The 17,722-nt window shown below is 44.4% G+C and overlaps 1 protein-coding gene across 3 annotated transcripts; it reads right to left on the bottom strand.

Annotated features, from left to right (window-relative positions):
* Positions 1 to 2,779: 2,779 nt before the first annotated feature.
* Positions 2,780 to 17,427, bottom strand: LOC100229165 (ficolin-1). Of its 3 annotated transcripts, XM_030286728.4 has the most exons (10): positions 17,342 to 17,427; positions 16,008 to 16,101; positions 12,061 to 12,174; positions 11,276 to 11,340; positions 9,399 to 9,434; positions 8,029 to 8,064; positions 6,097 to 6,224; positions 5,575 to 5,704; positions 4,860 to 4,994; positions 2,780 to 3,977 (listed from the first exon to the last, which is right to left on the bottom strand). In XM_030286728.4, exons 3-10 carry the CDS (start codon positions 12,120 to 12,122, stop codon positions 3,730 to 3,732), a joined length of 840 nt encoding a protein of 279 aa, XP_030142588.4. In that variant the 5' UTR covers positions 12,123 to 12,174; positions 16,008 to 16,101; positions 17,342 to 17,427; the 3' UTR covers positions 2,780 to 3,729. The 3 variants fall into 3 exon arrangements, with proteins under 3 accessions (XP_030142588.4, XP_030142584.4, XP_030142587.4); XM_030286724.4 differs by lacking the exons at positions 16,008 to 16,101; positions 17,342 to 17,427 and adding an exon at positions 12,986 to 15,989 and having other exon boundaries at positions 11,276 to 11,329; XM_030286727.4 differs by lacking the exons at positions 16,008 to 16,101; positions 17,342 to 17,427 and adding an exon at positions 12,986 to 15,988.
* Between the last annotated feature and the right edge of the window lie 295 nt (positions 17,428 to 17,722).

Genomic DNA, 17,722 nt, shown 5'->3' with positions numbered 1-17,722 from the left:
CAGGGGACTGGGAGTGGCACAGTGCTGAGCCTTGTGTTTGGGAGGCACCATGCAGATTTGTGCCAGCCAGGTGACCAAGCGGTAACACCAATCTATGTGCAGGCTTATCAAAAACTGCACAAAGTGGTGTTACAGCACCAGCCTCCCAAAAATATTCTTCAGGAGGTCAGGTTTGGAGGCACTGTAACAATGATGTGGCAGTTCACTGAGGAGTGATGTGGCTGCACTGCTCAGCAGGGCAAGCTGCTGCAGGAAGCTGGGGCTATGCTGCACAGAGCCTGTCCAGCATGAGACTGGCTCTGTTGGCCACCCCTGCTCTCTGGACCAACACTGTACAGAGTTAGCGGACTGTGCACTCTGCATCCTGAGGCGTGCCATGGTCAGTGCCCCAAGGTGCACCAAGTCTGCCAGTGGCACCTGGTCGCAGACTGCTGCCAGGACCTGGAGCACCATGCTCTAGGTAGGAGTGGGCACACATTAAAGGGCAGCTGTGTATGCTGAGGAGGGTGTCAGTGAGTGCTGGTGAGGGGTTCTGCCCCCCCAAAATTAAACTTTCACTGTTGGCTTTTCTTAACCTGAGCAGTCCATGCACTTCTGGCAAGTGTCCATTGCTTTGAATTTACTCTGAAAAGAATGCTTCCTTTATGTTGTTTGGGAGTAGGATATTGTTGGGCCGTACATGGGAGATTCAATGCAACTTTGCTGTTGTGTTTTGCAGGAGAATGGCAGATCCATCTTTGAGTAAGTTTCAGAGACACCAAAAGCTAGGAGTGATTTTTGTAAGCCAGAAAATAGGAACTTGCCTGTGGGCAGGCGTGGGTGGGCTGATGGTGGCAGAGGGGCTGTCTCTGCCAGCAGTGGCTCTTTGGGCAGAGCAGCCAGTAAGCACAATGTTATGCAGGCAAAAGTAAGGCCAGAATCTTCCTGCACATGCTACCCCTACAAGAGTGTGGCAGGACATCCCCCCTACCACAGAAGATCTTATCTGTAGCTAGTGTGTCAGCTCTGGATACTCTCCCCTCCACATTATGTGATAACTCAGGCCAGCTCGAAGGCTAGTGAGTTAATTATTTCTCTGGTGCCAGGAGTAGAACTCCCAATAAACAACTGGGCGTGAGAACAGATGTGGGGAGATAAGCTAGAAATTCCCGACTGAAATACACTACTTTCAAAACTATAAAAGCTACACAAGTTTTCGTGGAGGTAGAAACCTCCTACATACCCCCTGGAAACATGTAGGGACTTCTCCCTGGAGTTTGGAATCAAATTCCGTGGTTACTTTCCTGGGAATTGAGAGGAAGAATTTGATGTGTAGTCCATCATCCATTTAGTGGTAAATTACATTGTATCTTAATCTATACTATTTCTTCACTAGATGTAATAGGTACCTTTATCATGCACTGTATTTTATCTACTAATAGTTTTTTTTTTTTATTTCTGTGTAGTAAGTAGTCTGTTTAAGTCTCATCAGTGTCCTTTACAAGCAAAATTTAAACATTGAATGACCTTCCCCTCCCTCTCAGCCCCCTGAATTATCAGGCTAGCCCAAAGAGCCGAGGCTTTGAGGGGAGGAATATCAGGAGATGGCAAAGATTTCTAAAAGAGGCTCTTACCCCAATATATGTTGGTTCAGCTCTCTTTATTCTGTGATGTCCTTGTGGAGAGAGGGGCAAAAGAGGATGAACAGGAATTGTCAGGGGTTTATATAGACTTTGGACAGGGTGGGCTTCCCTGGCTCTCTGCCAACCCTGTTGGGGCAGGAAGGAGGGGTACAGGGTTATCTTGATCAGTCACAGGGTCCCGGGGAAGGGGGAACAGGATGGCCATGAGCACAATGTAACAATTGAAGGTTTCTGTGTAGTAAGAGGAGAAGCTAGAGATGAGCAGAAAAAGGGGCTTTAGCACTTTTAGCTAGTTTATAGCTGAGTATGTCAGCACCTGCAGAGAAGTCTCTGGTAGTACCTTGGACCTCTGAGAAGCTACTCCTGGAAGACAGCATCAGCAGCTGATGGGTGAGATATAGCTGAATGCTCTGGGACTTTGCTCCTGGTGAAGGCATGTGAATCTTAATGGGAGTAGGAGAAAAACAAGATGGAGCTCCTGAAGAGGGAAAAGTAACTATGGGGCTTTCAGTGTGCAAAAGCTTCTCTGCTCAGACACACTCTTTCTTGTGTAACTGAAAAGAAGTAAACAGAGACAGGGCATAGTGAGTCAGGAGATGCCAACCCTCAGTCAACTGTGGTGAGGAGTACAGCAGCACAAGTGCAGGAATGTGAAAAATGCTTTTGTGAAAAATGCAATTGTGTCAATTGGCAATGGAATCAGCAATTGAAATTTTCTGACCAAATAGCCAAATAGAAGTATAGTAAAGAGATGAGGCAGCAAAATGACTGATGCTTGGAATAAAATAGAGGAAGTTGTAGTAAAGCTAAAGGAATATTGCAACAAAGCAACTAAAATGCTTATGTATAATAAAAAGCTTGATGAACTTGACAAAATAATGTAGCAGACACCAGTGTAAGGCCTCCCTCCAGACAACCACAAGAAGGACAGGAAGCCAACGGCCACCTGGAAAGATTATGAAATTGCTGATCCCAGCTTATTGATATTTGCTGATCTGGACTAACCAAACACATTGGAAAATGCTTTGTAGGCTTAAAAACAGTATATATAATTTGCTGAACTTGTAAGTGGTGAGTGCCATTAGTGGAATGGTGACTCCCCAGCCATCCAGTGCTGCTTACTTGCTTTCTTTAAAATAAAAGACACAGAAATAAAATTGAGTTTGGCTATCGAAATTTTATATCAGGAAGAAGAGACCTAGTTCTCCTAATAGTCAAATACAATACATGAACAGGATGAATTGTGTCCACCCCCAAGCAGATAGCCCACCCTCAAACGCTACTGGAAACAAGATGAAGTGGAAGGTGCTGGCACTGTACACGATGACCACACACTTGACTTGTAACTGCTGTAGTGTCTTGGTACCACACATGCTGCTGAACAGACTATTTTGCATACAGCTCTTGGTCCACAGCAGCTAATGAGATCTAGAAACATGCTCTGGAAGAATGGCCAAAGCTGGCTCTGAGCCCAGCTGAAGCTGTGTCCTGGTGGGAAGTGCTGAGCAACTCTGCTGTGGTTCCAGGAGCTGGGATCTCACCTGAGGTCTTGGAACACGTGGGGAAGGAAAGGGGAAACTGGTAGTGCTGACAGTGCTGTACTAGAAGCTCAGTCTTTTCCATGCTGTTCTATGTTGTGGCTCCATCCCAGCCTGCAGGGAGGGTGGGACAGATCAGGAATTCAGTGCCTTTCGGGTGTGGCTCTTGGGTCTAACAGAAAGAGGCTGCATGCATATTGGAGTCTTCATATACATGGATTATACGGTAGGGTAATAATATCAGAGAGCTTTACTGAGGTACGCTGGCCCCACCCATCACCTGGTCTTTAAATCAAGGTAATGCACTTTTCAGAAAATGGTGCTTGGGCTCAGTCTGCATTAGTGGGGCTGCTGAAGGTAGTCGGGGTGAGAGAGGGTCAGGGTCTGGTTCTTACAGGAGCTCAAACCAGCACCAATATCTTCTGGCTTCAAAAATCCTGCCCTAGGCAGAAGGCACAACCTGTAATGTCCTTTCTGGTGCATTTTTATCCCCAGACAATATTGTTTTGCGTCTTCTGTTGGTGGGTGAGTGGCACCTCTTGGATCTAGTCAGGCACCCTGTCACCATGTTAAACTGGCCTGAACTTCAATTCCGTTTGCTTATAGGAGTAGTGGTATTCTTTGCCTGTCTTCCAATTGATGCCATCAGCGTAGCTCCCATGCACACCCATCCAGTACATCCCATTCAGGTTGGAGTAATGGCAGTCATTGTACCACCACGCTCCTTTGTATTCTGTGGCACAGTTAAAGGAACTCATGTCATTGTCCTGATCTGTTGTTGAAAATGGCATATCCCTGTGGTACGATAAAGAGTCTCCTGCAGAGAGCACACATTCACAGTTACTGCAGTAGGGATCACAAACAGGACACATCGATGTTTCTGTGCACTCCTTCTGGGCACCAGTGGCCCTTGTCAGGTGCAAGGCAGGTTGTATAAATCCTGCTCCTCTCTTGCCCAGGTTGCCCCTGTTTCCTTCTTGTCTTGGACAAAAGCATCCTGAGCTCTGCTAAAACACATGGAGAATTTATCTATGCCTGTGAATCAAGTGGGCCAGATTCTTTTCACAGCTACACAGATGTCACTTCTCCTGCAATGCTCAGGTTCTCTGCAGATATGCTGAGGTCTGAATTATCAGACAGGGTTGCAGTGTGCAAAGCCATAAAAACCCAGAGCACTGCTCTCTCTGGTGTTCATTTCACTCATTCTTGAATGATGGATATTGAATTTTGAAGAAGATTGGTTTACTTAAAAAAAAAAAAATTAAAAATCGGATATTAAGATGATTGAGTGCTGATGCTGCAAGTATTGAACAGCACCCCAGCCCTGGAAATGCCAGACCTCCTGGGCAAATGTCTCCTGCCAATGTAATCAAAAGCAGACCTTGACCTGGCTGATGCAGAACTGTTGGGAAGGTCAGTTGGATTGGGTGCTGCTCAGGACCAGGCTCATTTGCTATTAAACCATAGGGTTGAATTTGAAGGTGATGCTCTGAGTCACATTTCTTTGGGTGATGGGTGTCCCCCTCCATCCCTGTACCCAGAGGTCACTCAGTACCTGAGGTACCATGGCCAGTTTTAAAAAATTGACTCAAAATGTAGCTGATACAAGAAGTATGCATTATACATCTCTGCATAGAAGCTGAACACTTCTGAAATGCTCTAGGAAACAGACTTTTCCAGTGAGCTGCCTCAAACTTACCAGCGTTTCCACCAAGGAAGTCTCCTAGAACCAGTCTGTATTTCTCTGACTCTCCTAACACTCTGAATGAAGCATACTTGGCAAAATAGCAGTTGTTCTCAAAGTCTCTCAGATCAACACGGAGTTCACAGGGCCCTAGAAGAGAAGATGGACAGCAGTGGTGCAGGGAGGATGGTGGGTACGCCATTGGATTTCACGGCGGAGTGTTTAAGATGTTGTGAGCTAACTTGAGAGGAGCTGCCATTACTTGAGAGATTTTGATTTATTTAAAATTCCCACAGAGTCTCTTTACCTTTGATGGTTTTCTAGAGAACACATTTTCAGATATGATATTGGGTGGTCATGAGCAGGAGTTCTGCACACAGCTGCAACTCCAAGGCTGTTTGTGGACCAGATGATGCCATCACAAACAGTCCAAGTAGGAAGAATATGTGTTGGCCTGTCTCTAGGATAGATCATGCAGCCAACTCATTCTCTTCCCTGACTTCTAGTTTTTTTTTTTTCTGTTGTTTTTTTTTGTGGGTTTTTTTTGGTTTTTTTTTTTTTTTTTAGAGTGCAATTTCCTGTATGCAATAGGCTTCAAAGAGCCTGCATCCTGTTTGGGATTAGTGGGGTCCTCAGATGAATATGAGAAACTCAGCGGTCTGTAATGACCCAATGTGGGTATAGGAGATGGACTCTCATGGCTCCAGCCCGGGAGAGAGGTAGACCTTACCCAGAGAGGTGAGGAAGTGGATGTTGTCATTCCCCATCCAGAACTCCGTCAGCTGGTTGCCAAAGCCTCGTTTGTATGAATCCCAATCTCGCAAGAAGTTCACTGACCCATCCCAGCGCCTCTGAAAAACCTGAAAGAGACCCTCAGACCCACCAGCCCATCCCTCATGCAAAAGCATCCACAGTGCCTGGGGGACATGTCCTCCATGGTAAATGCTTCCCCTGCATCAGGACACTCTTGTGGGTGTCTGGGGAGCAAACCCCACAATAATGCCTCACTCAATGATCTCCTCCATATGCCCTTGGAAATGAGGAGGAAATGATTTGCTGATTTAAGCAGGGTGTGTTGCACTCAGCCTGCTTTCAGAGACAAGTCTTGGGGGAATCCCCTGTATCCAGAAGGATTCACTCAGGCTTAGAGATGTGAACCTTGGCTGTGTGTTCTATTTTTGAGCCATCCTTTGCAGCCTTAACAAGAATCTCTGTAGGAACATGTAAACCTCCCTTTTCTCATCCTACTCACAATCCATCCCCCACCATCTGTGTCCATGTCGCAGAAGACAGTGGTGGCATTGCAGTCTTGGGGGTAGATTGTGTACCAGCCACTCAAAATCTTCCCTTTGGCCAACAGTTCTTGGCAGTTCCCCGGTTCTGTGCAAATCAAAGAGATCAAGTGGAAAGAGTTATAATGTGTTTACTGATCACAGAAGCACATCAGCCTTGAGCCTTTGAGCCCTTCAGCACCCAGTTGGCTCTTTGTACTGCAGAATCCTAATATAGATCTGCTGGGAGCCAAACCCTGCCATGTCTTCTGGGCTCATATGTTGCAGGGGAGATGGGCATCTTCTAAGAAAGATGGTCTAAGGTGCTGAGACTCCTCTCATCTGCAATGACTTTTGGGAGTCTGGATGATGGAGCAGTTCTTAAAAAGACAACAAACTCATGATCCAGAAATTTGCCCCAGCTCCAGAATGTATGCAGGGCACAGAGAGTATGTAGGTAGTTCACAGCAAAGGAGCTAGTGACACAGGGCAGCTCCCTGTGATGCAGTGAACAGTGTTCAGCTCATGCTCTATGGATTGAATCATAGAAATACCCACGGTTTGGGTTGGAAGGAACATTAATGCTCATCTCATTGCATCCCCTGCCATGGGCAGGGACACCTTCCACTAGACCAGGTTGCTCCAAGTCCCATCCAAACCTGGCCTTGGACATTTCCAGGGATGGGCAGCCACAGCTTCTCTGGCCAACCCATGCCAGGCTCTTACCAGCTTCTGAGTAAAGATTCATCTCCTAATATCTAATCTAAATCTCTCCTCTTTTAGCTGTAAATCATTCCCCAGCGTCCCATCACTGCCCATACAAAAAAAATCACCTGCCAGCTTTTTTATAAGCACCCCCTAAGTACTTGAAGGCCACACTGAGGTCTCCCCAAGACAAACAGTGCTTTTGAATATGTACATTTTTATATATATACATACATATATATATATGTATGTATGTATGTATACACATATATACATCTTATATATACTTTTTTTCCTCCCCAAAACCATACCTGCTGACAGAACTTCAGATTCACAGGAGACTGAATGGTCCCTATCAGACATCCCAACCTATAGCTGTTGTCGGGAAAGCCTGGGGGGATGATCAGAGAGGTGGTTGTCTGGTGCTCAGTGTGCTAGCTGGTGTTGCAGGTGTCCCAGTGTGCTGTGTGTGATACATGGATACACAGCTGTACCAGGCTGTCTTGTGACCTCCCTAGCAGGGAGATGGTCCTGGACTTGGCCCTTTCCTTTTCCTTCCTATTAGTCAAATCTTTTACATGCCCAGAGAAGTGCCTGGGGCAGCAAGGAACAAGTTCAGTGGCATGCCAGTCTGTCAGGTGTTACAGCAGCTTTGATCTGTCTGAGCCTTTATTGTGGCCCTACAGCACCCATTTGCAGTCAGAGGAGGTTGTAGCTCTCCTCGAACTTTAGCTCATGGAGACAGAGGGAGCAACTGAAAATTGTTTCTTTTGTTTTTCTTCTTCTCTTCTAATGAATAAGTTGCACACATGCACTCTGCAAGTACTAAAGGTGTCACTGCAAGTGCAGGAGTATAACAGCCTTTGAAGTAACCACGTGTCTATTCAGGTGTTTGTAGTGGTTTCATCTTAGAAATCAGGACACCAAGTCTGAAAAATTCAGATACACCTCCTCGAGGGCACACAGAGGAGAGGACATTTAAGTAGTGCTCAGAGAACCTGACTTTCACAGCATGGCTGGAGTACAGAGTAGACCCACAGAAGATGCATGTGTCTGTGAGAACCAAAGATAACAGTGATATCTCCTTATTCTATTATTCAGTGTCACTCTTTCTGTTCCTATCCTGTCCTGATTTCTGGTGCAGGTAGTCCACCACCATCCACTCTGCAAAGCTGACCAGTGTCGTGAAGAATTAGGAAGAAACTTACTCCATATTTCTGGAAATCCAGGCTCTCCTTTTGTTCCTGTTGGACAAACAACACCATCAATTGCTCTCCACTTTCCACACCCAGAACTCCCCTTCCCAGTACTTGAGATTTGTCAAGACAAATCCTGCTGCACTGGAGAGCTGTTATGTTAGAGGAAGTGCTTGGCCCATCTGCACCAAGCAAATGAAAGGCATAGAGAAAACAGGCAGGAAGAGTTGCTCAGTATAAGCGGTCCTGGCTGCTACCAGGCCCACCACAGGAGACCCACCAGCCTATCTGCACAGACCCAGGAAAGCATAGAGAGGTACATGGGAAGCCAAGTCACAAACCCCTGTAAACTACAGGATTGACACCCAGTTGCTTCAGACACTGGGAAGAGCTCTCCAGGTTGACCAGGAGGTACATGGGGTGGCCACTGGGGGTGCACTATAAATATAAATAAATACATTAAAAAATATATTTTATATTATATTATATTATATTATATTATATTATATTATATTATATTATATTATATTATATTATATTATATTATATTATATTATATTATATTATATTATATTATATTATATTATATTATATTATATTATATTATATTATATTATATTATATTATATTATATTATATTATATATATTAAAAAATATATATTATATATTATATCTCTATCTATCTATCTATGCACAAGGAGCAGCAGCTTTGCCTCTCTTGGCCTGTTGGACCTGGCATGATCTATTTCCTGCTGGCATCTGTTTTAGGGCTTAGAGGTCCAAATGGTGAGTGGGTGAGTGTGGGAAGAAGGAAGCAATGCACCTTGGAAAGGCAGAGTTACAAATCCCATCAGGAAAATAGCTGCTGCTGGCACAGGGCTTCAGCTAGTGGTTTGGGAGCAGCAGTGACAACTGGAGCACTAGAACCATCTGCCAGACCAGTAGTGTTGGACCCAATGATTGCCAGCCAAACTCCAGAGAGGGATGCCACAGTGCAGATGATGCTCAGTGGTGGGTGCTTGTGGCCCTCACATGCAAGATGGCACAAGGGAAAAAAACCATGTTTCCTAATACCTTGTTGCTAGTGCTGGTAGACACATGTTCCTCTGGCACTAGCAGCAACTGAATTTCATTTGAGCCTCTGCATTTTGCCATAGCATGAGAATATTAAGACTCTGCCCAAATCTGGCTGGTCCCTCAGCCTTGTGGCTTCTGCAGCTGATGGTGCCAGGCGGCACCATCAGCTGATGAGGTATAACTGTCAGCAAACAGCCCCATCCAGTCTCTATAGCTGCTCTCATCTGTTGTGTTGTAGGAGAACAGCACAGGGTGGAAGTTTACAAAGTAGCTCACATAATAAATCCAGCACAGCATGCTTTACCTTTCAGTCCTGGGAAGCCAGGCTCTCCAGCTGCTCCTACAAAATACAAGAGGAAAATGCTCATCATGGACTATCCAATGCAAATGCATTACTGTGCCTCGACAAATGACTGCTCCAACCCCTCAATATGTCTCAAATGTACAGGAGAGGCTGTCAAGAGGTGCAAAGCTACAGTGCTTGGCTGAGTGTCCCAGTTGGTGCTGCTGCCTCAGCCTGGCTGCTCTCTTGATCAGCAGTATCTCTCAAGAAGAGCAGGATACAGAGGAGAGAGAACTGCTGCTCCATCTCTTGGAATGTATGGGGGATTCACAGTTCCATTTCAGTGACTTTTTGTGGGGGCTTTCTGTTTACAGTCAGGCACTTAGGAGATTTTGATCAATAGGGTTTGTCAGAGTTTTTCAGTGGTTTTGTCCATCTCCTGCTGGCATCTCAGTTCAAGTCCTGGGTGCTTTTGGCCAGGAAATAGCTTCATATTCAGCATGTAAAAAGGGATGTGTTCCCTGATAGTCAGTGCTGCTCAGTCCCTACGGTTCCCTTGTGCTGGCAGCTGCATTCCTTAGAAGAGACACTTTTCCAGTATTTGCAGTACATGTCCTGCTGAAGATCTTAAGAAAGCCTAAGAATGCCAGTTTCTCAACAGATATTGTCCTCTTCAGGGGTTCCTCCCATTATAAAGGAAACCTCGTCCTGTGCCATTGTTTGATCCCGTTCTTCTGGTCAAGTGAGCACTGCACACTGAGTTGAAGGCTGGAGGCTGCTGAAAGCAACGATGTGCCTAGGCCTGAGCAGCAGGCCTAAGCCAGAGTAGACTTACAAGATGGATTGTGAATATTTTGTGACTAACACCATCAGTATTATTTACCTAAAAAATAGATGACAGAGATGCTTATGCTAGCTGTTTATAACCTTGTGTAGTTGTCTGCAAGAAATGTGTCATTTTAAGAAGCTTTTCCAACTGAGAGGCTTGTTTGTAAGGTATTTTAGGGGAAAACCCTCCCAGCCAAGACCTGGGCTCTGAGCACTGGCCCTGGCTAAGCAGGAAGCATGCCATCAGACCCAGGCATTCCTGAGCTAAAAATAAAATCAAGTCACTTTGACTAGCTGATTTGGGCCTATAAACACTGGACTCTCTTTCAGGGCAAATCTGGAGACCTCACCTATGGACACACCATGTAGGATTTTCCCAATTGCCAGGAAGGGTTGTCCAGGTCCCCTCTGTGAAACAGGGCTCCCCAGTGACTGGATGATGTTAAAATATTTAGGCAATTGGTGATGTATCCTTCTAAATGACTATCCTTTCTCTCGTATAGTAATGATTAGGTGCATTACCTTGCTAATTTTTGCTTGTTGCCAAAGCCAAGCATGTAGTTTTATTGAATGTATTATTTTACTCTGTTGCCTTTATATTCATAGTAAAATAAGATCATTCTTTCCATTGGTATGTTCTTTAAATTGCCCCTGTCAATTGGCAGAACAAGCATCAGCATAGTGCCTCTGCATCAGGCCTCTGGGCTGAAGCTCCATAGAGAGCTCCAAAGCTCCTCAGAGCTAGGGGGCATTTGGGCAGGCTTATTATGCTGGAGGCAGGTTAGGGTAGGAGTGGAAAATGAGGAGAAATCTGATTTTAGGGTCAGTGAGAAATTTCAAGAAGAGTGTTATCTTCTTCTGTGTTGTGGTCTCAGACACTCAAGGACACTATTTCCAGTATTCACGCCATGCAAGAGCCACACCCCAAATCAGGCTTTTCCTATTCTACTTCAGCACCATTTCTTAGCCTATGGACAATCCTGCAGTTCATCTCTGAAGACCCAGTCTCCCAGCACATGTCCCAAGCTTGGGGGCATTTACGGATTAGAGCTGAATATGTTACACATTACCTTTTGCACCAGGTGGTCCTGCTTTCCCGGGGAATCCCTGGTCTCCCATTTCTCCTGCAAAGAGACTTATTTTTCATGGGTACGTTACAAACTGACCAGAGCGGAGAGTCACCTGGACAACTGGGCCTTGGCTTTCACTGAAACAAAGGAGCTGCGGTAATCAGATTCAAACTTGTAACCTATTTTACTCTTTTACCTTACTCCTTCTTTTCTGTTGAAGCCTTACTACTCTGGTACTGCCATTCAAAGTCTAAATTTGCAGTTTACATCAGAATTCTTAGGAGCTTTGATACATCGTGGAGCCAGTCCATGGATTTTACTGTGGTGGATCATCTCGCTCAGCTGATGTGATTCACCTTCTCTGTGCATTGGCTATGAAAACTCTGAAGGACCCCCACCTCCCTTGTACCCCAGAATAGGGGTTGCCAGTATATTTCCCACACTATTCCCCCAGAAAAAGGCAGGAGCATCTCAGCCTCCCTCCCACCCAGATTGTTGGATACAGACCCAAAAAATAACTGGATTATTTTCTGCAGAAGAAACAAATGAGACACTTCACACCCCAAGATCACATCAGATTGACAGGACAGGACTCAAGGAAGAAACAGGTCACTCCATGTGTACCAGCATATGTCTAATTGGGGTGGTTTCCACTTCAATTCTCCAGTTCCTCACAGCAGCCAGTGCCAGGCCAGCTACTGCTCCAGCCTCACCTTGCTTCCCCTATCCAAAGCAACAAAACCATCTCGTCTCAGGGTGCTCGTCGCTGGCTTTAGGGGCCTTACCTTTTGTTCCTGGGAGACCTGCTTCTCCTTTTGGGCCAGAGACACCTGGGATCCCTGGACATCCTTGAAGAATGGCGAGGCGGTCAGCATCACCCAGTCCCACTATTCTCACCTCTGAGAAATTAAGACAGTTTTTGTGAAGATTATTAAGGCTCTGAAATGTCTTGGAGAGGAAACCAAATCCTTTGAAGTTGAGGAACAGTGTAATCAAAAGCAATGAGTATGGAAGTTTCGAGGTGTTATATGGATTGACAGATGGCATTGAGGATCTCACATATTAGAGAAGCCAGACTCTGCATCTCTCTGGCTTCAGGGGAGTTCAGTGTGAGAGGAGGCTGATATATATGACATTGCATGCATGACAAATATACTATAATTAATAAAACATAAGCTAAGAGGTGCCCCAATGGGGTATTGATAGCAGAGTAAGTGATGGATCTGTGGAGAGTAAGGGTAAGACTTCTTCCGAATTTCCTGATGGCAAGCCTGTTTGAAATTGCCCCAGGCCTTCCTGGGGAATACAGCCAGAATGCTGTGCTGCGCAGCATCCCCAGACTGATCTTTTATATTGCTCTGTATCCTTTGGTAACTGCACTGAGGCCCTACTGAAAAAAAAAACCCAAATGGGGGAGGGGGGGGGGGTGGCAGGGCGGGGAACTTCACCAGAGACTGTTCCTAGAGACCCCGCTGGTGAGGGAACGATGTTACATCACTAGTTGGAGACAGTAGCTTTCTTAAGCAGCTGCTGAGACTTCAGCCTCCCCATTACTCTCCTCCCACTGGCAGCTGAATTTAAAAAGGCAAAGAAGAAAAAAAAAAAATCATATGCTACTTCTCCCCCTCCCTTCACAACCTCCTTCTCTTATCTGGGGAGATGAAATAGGCTGTCTCAGTGAGATAGCAGTAAGATTTGTGCTTTACTCACCTGAGCAGGTGTCCTCAGTATCACAAATAGTCACTCTTAGGCTGAGTAGTACCAAAAGAGCTGGGGCTGCTGTCTCCATTGCTAGTGCCGCTCTCTGCACAGCTCCCCTCAGCCACTTCCTGAGAGCTGTGGTCAGTACTGACCCATCCAAGCATTTTATATCTAGCAAACAGCCTCAGTGCAAGCTCCACCTCTGTACTTGCCCACTGGCTGCTCTCAGGTCTGGGGCTTGGCTGAGTCTCAAGCTGTTTCACAGATAAGTTGCTTTCCAAAATCTGATGGGAAAGTTCTTGCCTGGCTGCCCCAGCCTGCCTCACCTCTGTCCTCTGCAAATTTTGGATGCCTTTTCCTTCTCATATTGTATTTCTAGAGAAAATAAACCAGCAAAACCATATTTACCTAAGTGTATACAGCTCCTCTGATCCTCCCTGCTAGTAGCCCTTTATGAAGAACAGAACTTACTGTGTAGATGGGGAAACTGAGGCACTGGGAGTCTAAAGCCCAAGGTCAGCTGAGGCCAGTGGCAGAGAGAGGCTACACATTCCTGAGAGCCTGGCTCACAGTACAGCGCTCTTCCTGCCTGGCATCCCAGCACCACTTTGCATGCATGATTCATGAATGACAGAGTTCAAACTCAGGCAAGGGTGGGTAGACAGAACATGTTTGATTTTTTTCCCCCCACCTCAACTATTCATTGTACTAGTGAGCAGGATTTCTGGTTTCTTTCACCCTGTGCTTTGCTCATTTCTGCCAGGTTATTAGAGGTCCAGTCTGCTTCCTCATATTATTTTTAGACCCATAACCTGTAAAGTTTATGAATTTTAGTAGAGGGCAAAACTTACATTTTTCCTCCTTATTGTTACATCCCAGTTCAGAGGAGACTGATTTATTGGAGATTTTTTCCCAGGATACCAGATGCAGAACACAGCTCCCCCTCAGGCACTTCTATCATAACGTGCCTCTAACAGCCCAAGTTCCAATGATACATGACAGTTTAATGTTAAGCAAATGGAAGAAGGTTAGGGAGACGTAAGTATTTGATTGCCACTTAAATTCACCATCTCCCATATAACCCAGATATACACTTATACGCATGTTCTTATTCATATATGTAATAATATAAAAGAATAACCCAGTAGATGTTGCAGTTATTTTAATTCCTAAGAAACAATTCTGGCAGGGAAATGTACTTTCCTTCTCTGTCTGGAAAAATTGCAGGATAATCAGAGGAATTGTGACATGATGGGCTGCATTAAAGGTTGGGTTTTGCTTTACATGAGAAAAAGCATCTCACTTGTGGCAACTGCTGTGTTGCAATTCTTGGGACAAAATGAGATCAGATCCTTTCTTCCTTCAGGAGGAAGCCTCCCAGAAGGAAAGAGAAAAAGGATTGGCAGGTGCTAGGGAGGGAGAGATCCATGCAGGACAGCTCTAGGGTGACTGGGAGCTGTACACCTCTTTTCTCCTCTGTACAGCCTGTGCTGTCCATCTGCAATAGACTGATGTCTGGACAATGGGGCAGGTGGAGGTAATGTAGAGCCAGCCCCCTGCACTGAGAAGCCTTCTCCTACCCCAGTGCCTCTGCTCTCTTTGTGGAAACAGCTGCAATACCTTGTTTCAACTGGAGTCAAAAGCTGCTGCCTTCATCTGTTTCCCTTTTGTAAATTACTCCAAAAAGCAAAGGCCTTGCAGATTACCCCATAGTTACAGTCTCTCTAGGACTCCAGGCTAGATCTGTCCTGACAAATCTAAAAATAAATAAAAAAGGTTTGCCCGGGTTTTTCCAGGTACTCCATTAGCAGGTTCCAGCTCTGGGTTGGGCTGAGAATGTATGTTATGAAGGCAGCTGTGATATATCTGCCCAGCACTAATGCATCCCCCTAAGTGTTACCAGCTGTGGGTTCCATCCAGCCTGGCGGACATTAATGTCTCCCCACTTTCACCTGGGAAAGCAGCAGTGTCCTTGTCGATGCAACTACTTTTGGGAGCAGGGAGGAAACTGCTAATGAACAAGCTTAGTCCAAAGTAGGTCAGACTCCCCAGGGTATATTTTGAAATTGGCACAGAGATCGATATGTCCTTAATTGCTTTTCCTCATGTGAAGGTTCATTGGGAAAAGGTTCACTTTTCCCAGTGAAGGTTGCAGAGGGCTTGAAAGTATACAAAGATCTTACATCAAAGAACATCCTGACTTCAGATAATCTTGACATATTCCACATTTTGCAACACTACCAAAGAACAAACATGATTATGAAAAGATGATGTTCTATTTTGAAAACAATTTTTTTCCTCAGTGTTGCTATTTTGCAGGAAACTTCAGAACACATACATTTCAAAATACAAATTATTGAAATTCAGTTTCCCAGATGCTTCAAGATAGAGAAGATAGCTCAAAATAAGGTAACTTTCAGCTTCTTTTCTAAACCTACCCACCCATCACAAAAGCAACATGCAGCTGCATTGTGATATGTAATATGTGGCCTGACAAGTAGATCTATAGCACTGGCAGGCTATGGAACAAGACATACACCTTTTCAAAACCACAAACTCACTCACCTATGATTCCAATGTGCTGGGTTTCTCCCTCTCATGCATAAGGTTCCTCAGCTCTAACATGCAATTTTACTAGCAAGCCATGTGCACATAGTCACGTCTTTTCTAAACCAGCATTTCCCTCAACTTCAGTGTAGCCCCAACTTACCCAAAGGCCTTGCAACATAACAAACTGGGTCCATTCAGCCTCTGCTTTGATCTTAGGGTATGGGGTTTTAATCTACTCCCAAGTCCCTTTTTTGATGATCCTTGCCTGATCCCTTGCTATCCCTATGCTATGATACCTCACTCTTGATTTAGCTTAGGCAGCTCAGAGACAGTGATACCTACTTTGCCAGCTAAGATGTGGACTTCAGGTCTCTAGAGCCACTTTCTGAATTTCTTCTAGAAGGAGGAGAGCACCTTCTCATTTCTTTTTTGTACAGAGGAATCCTATCAAAAACAACTGCAAAAGAATATAATCTCCTACCTTCATTGTTTTAACAGTCTGTATTCTCAATTATAAATCCACCTTGTTTTCTTGACAGAAAGAACAAGAGACCATTCAATTGATTGCAATGTCCCTGAAATAGAAACCAAACTGGTAGTTTACATGAATTGCATAATGAATGTTTCTGTTTCAGCTTTAATACATTTCTCAGTCCCCAGTTCTACCCATGAGCTTTACGTCATCACTGCCAACCTAGATGCTGTTAGATTTCTGCTTATTTGAGAAGACAGATTGTGTATAAAGAAGTAATACTATGTAGCACAGTATAAATACAATTTAAGGAAAAAATATCTCTAACATATTTTTGCATACATAAAAAAGCAATGAAAAAAAGCTGTTACTGAAAAAAAAAATAAAATCCTGCCATCGTTCCAGGAAGCTGGTGGTTATGTTGTTGGATTTTCAGGGTTTGCAATCCTAACACTGAAAGTGCCATATCAAGATCACCCACTGAAGTGGTAATTTCTGAAATCAAGGGATTCAATGTGCCAGCTCAGATCAGTATGGGAAGCCTTAAACTGAGAGTTTCCTTCTCTTGAAACCTAAGGAGGCCATCCTGCTAAACACAGCATTTTCAGCTTTGTAAAATTCATGCCTGTGTTTAGCAGGATGAATTCATGCCAGGGGGTGTTACTCTGGAACAAACTGCTCCTGTCTGAAGGTTCCCCGAAGAATGCCATCTACACCCCTTGGCTGTGTGCAGTGATCAAAAGTAAGGACAACAGCCACCTTTGCTAGTGTATGGGCTGTTGTTATATTCATGGAAAAAGTGGCTAATACAAAGATAGTTTCATTCAGCAGGGAACACCTCATCTCTGTAGTTATTAGCAATACCTGTGAACATTTCTTAAAATAAAACAGGTTTAAATAATATCCTTAATGACATGCATGCTTGGGCTAGCCTCTAAAAGGAACAAGAAAGCAAGTCTGCTCCTTTTGTTCTTCCCACCCAGGCCTCATCCACTACAAGAATGTTCTGAGCTCATTGGGTGAAGCTTTCTATGCATTTCAGTTATAGTAATTCCAAGACAAAATCCAAAATTATTCCAAAATGAAATACAAGAGACTGTAGAAAATGTTACATAGTGTTTAAATGTCTCCTTCATCATCTAGAAAAGTAGAGGCTACTTTATATTACAGCATGGCTCACTGCTGCTCTAGAGAAAGACATACTGATCCTTCCAGGAATAAGTGACTTGCCAGGAAATAGAAAATCAAACCTTTTCTAGAACTGCTCACTATAATTAATTTAATTGGTTTACATTGGTGTAAATTCTGCAATCATTCACTTCCAGGATAACTGCAAGACATACCTCCTCTAGATTTTGGAGAGAAGTACACTGAAGACAAGGTTTGGTGCATGCAGTAATGTTTTGGAATAAGGTTTTGTTGTTCCTCTACTTTCTGTTATGGAAGCTGTTGTTTAGCAACCACCCTGCTGAAGTCCTCACTCTGGAGACTGGTGATGGAAACACAAACCTAAACAGACAGTCTCTAGCTCTCCGGTTCTACTACAGAACTCAGAAATGGCCAAAAGAGGTAGTCTACAGCAGTGAAAAAACAACAACAACAACAAAAAAAAAAAAAAAAAAAAAAAACCCAAAAAATCCATTAAAAAAAAAGAGACACTAATCCTACCTAGATAGTCTAAACAAGTGTATGGCAGCATCCCTTAGTAACATGATACAAGACCA

Source organism: Taeniopygia guttata, chromosome 17, assembly GCF_048771995.1.
Source record: "Taeniopygia guttata chromosome 17, bTaeGut7.mat, whole genome shotgun sequence".
Classification (NCBI taxonomy): Eukaryota; Metazoa; Chordata; class Aves; order Passeriformes; family Estrildidae; genus Taeniopygia; species Taeniopygia guttata.
This window is presented reverse-complemented; position numbering and strand designations above follow the sequence as displayed.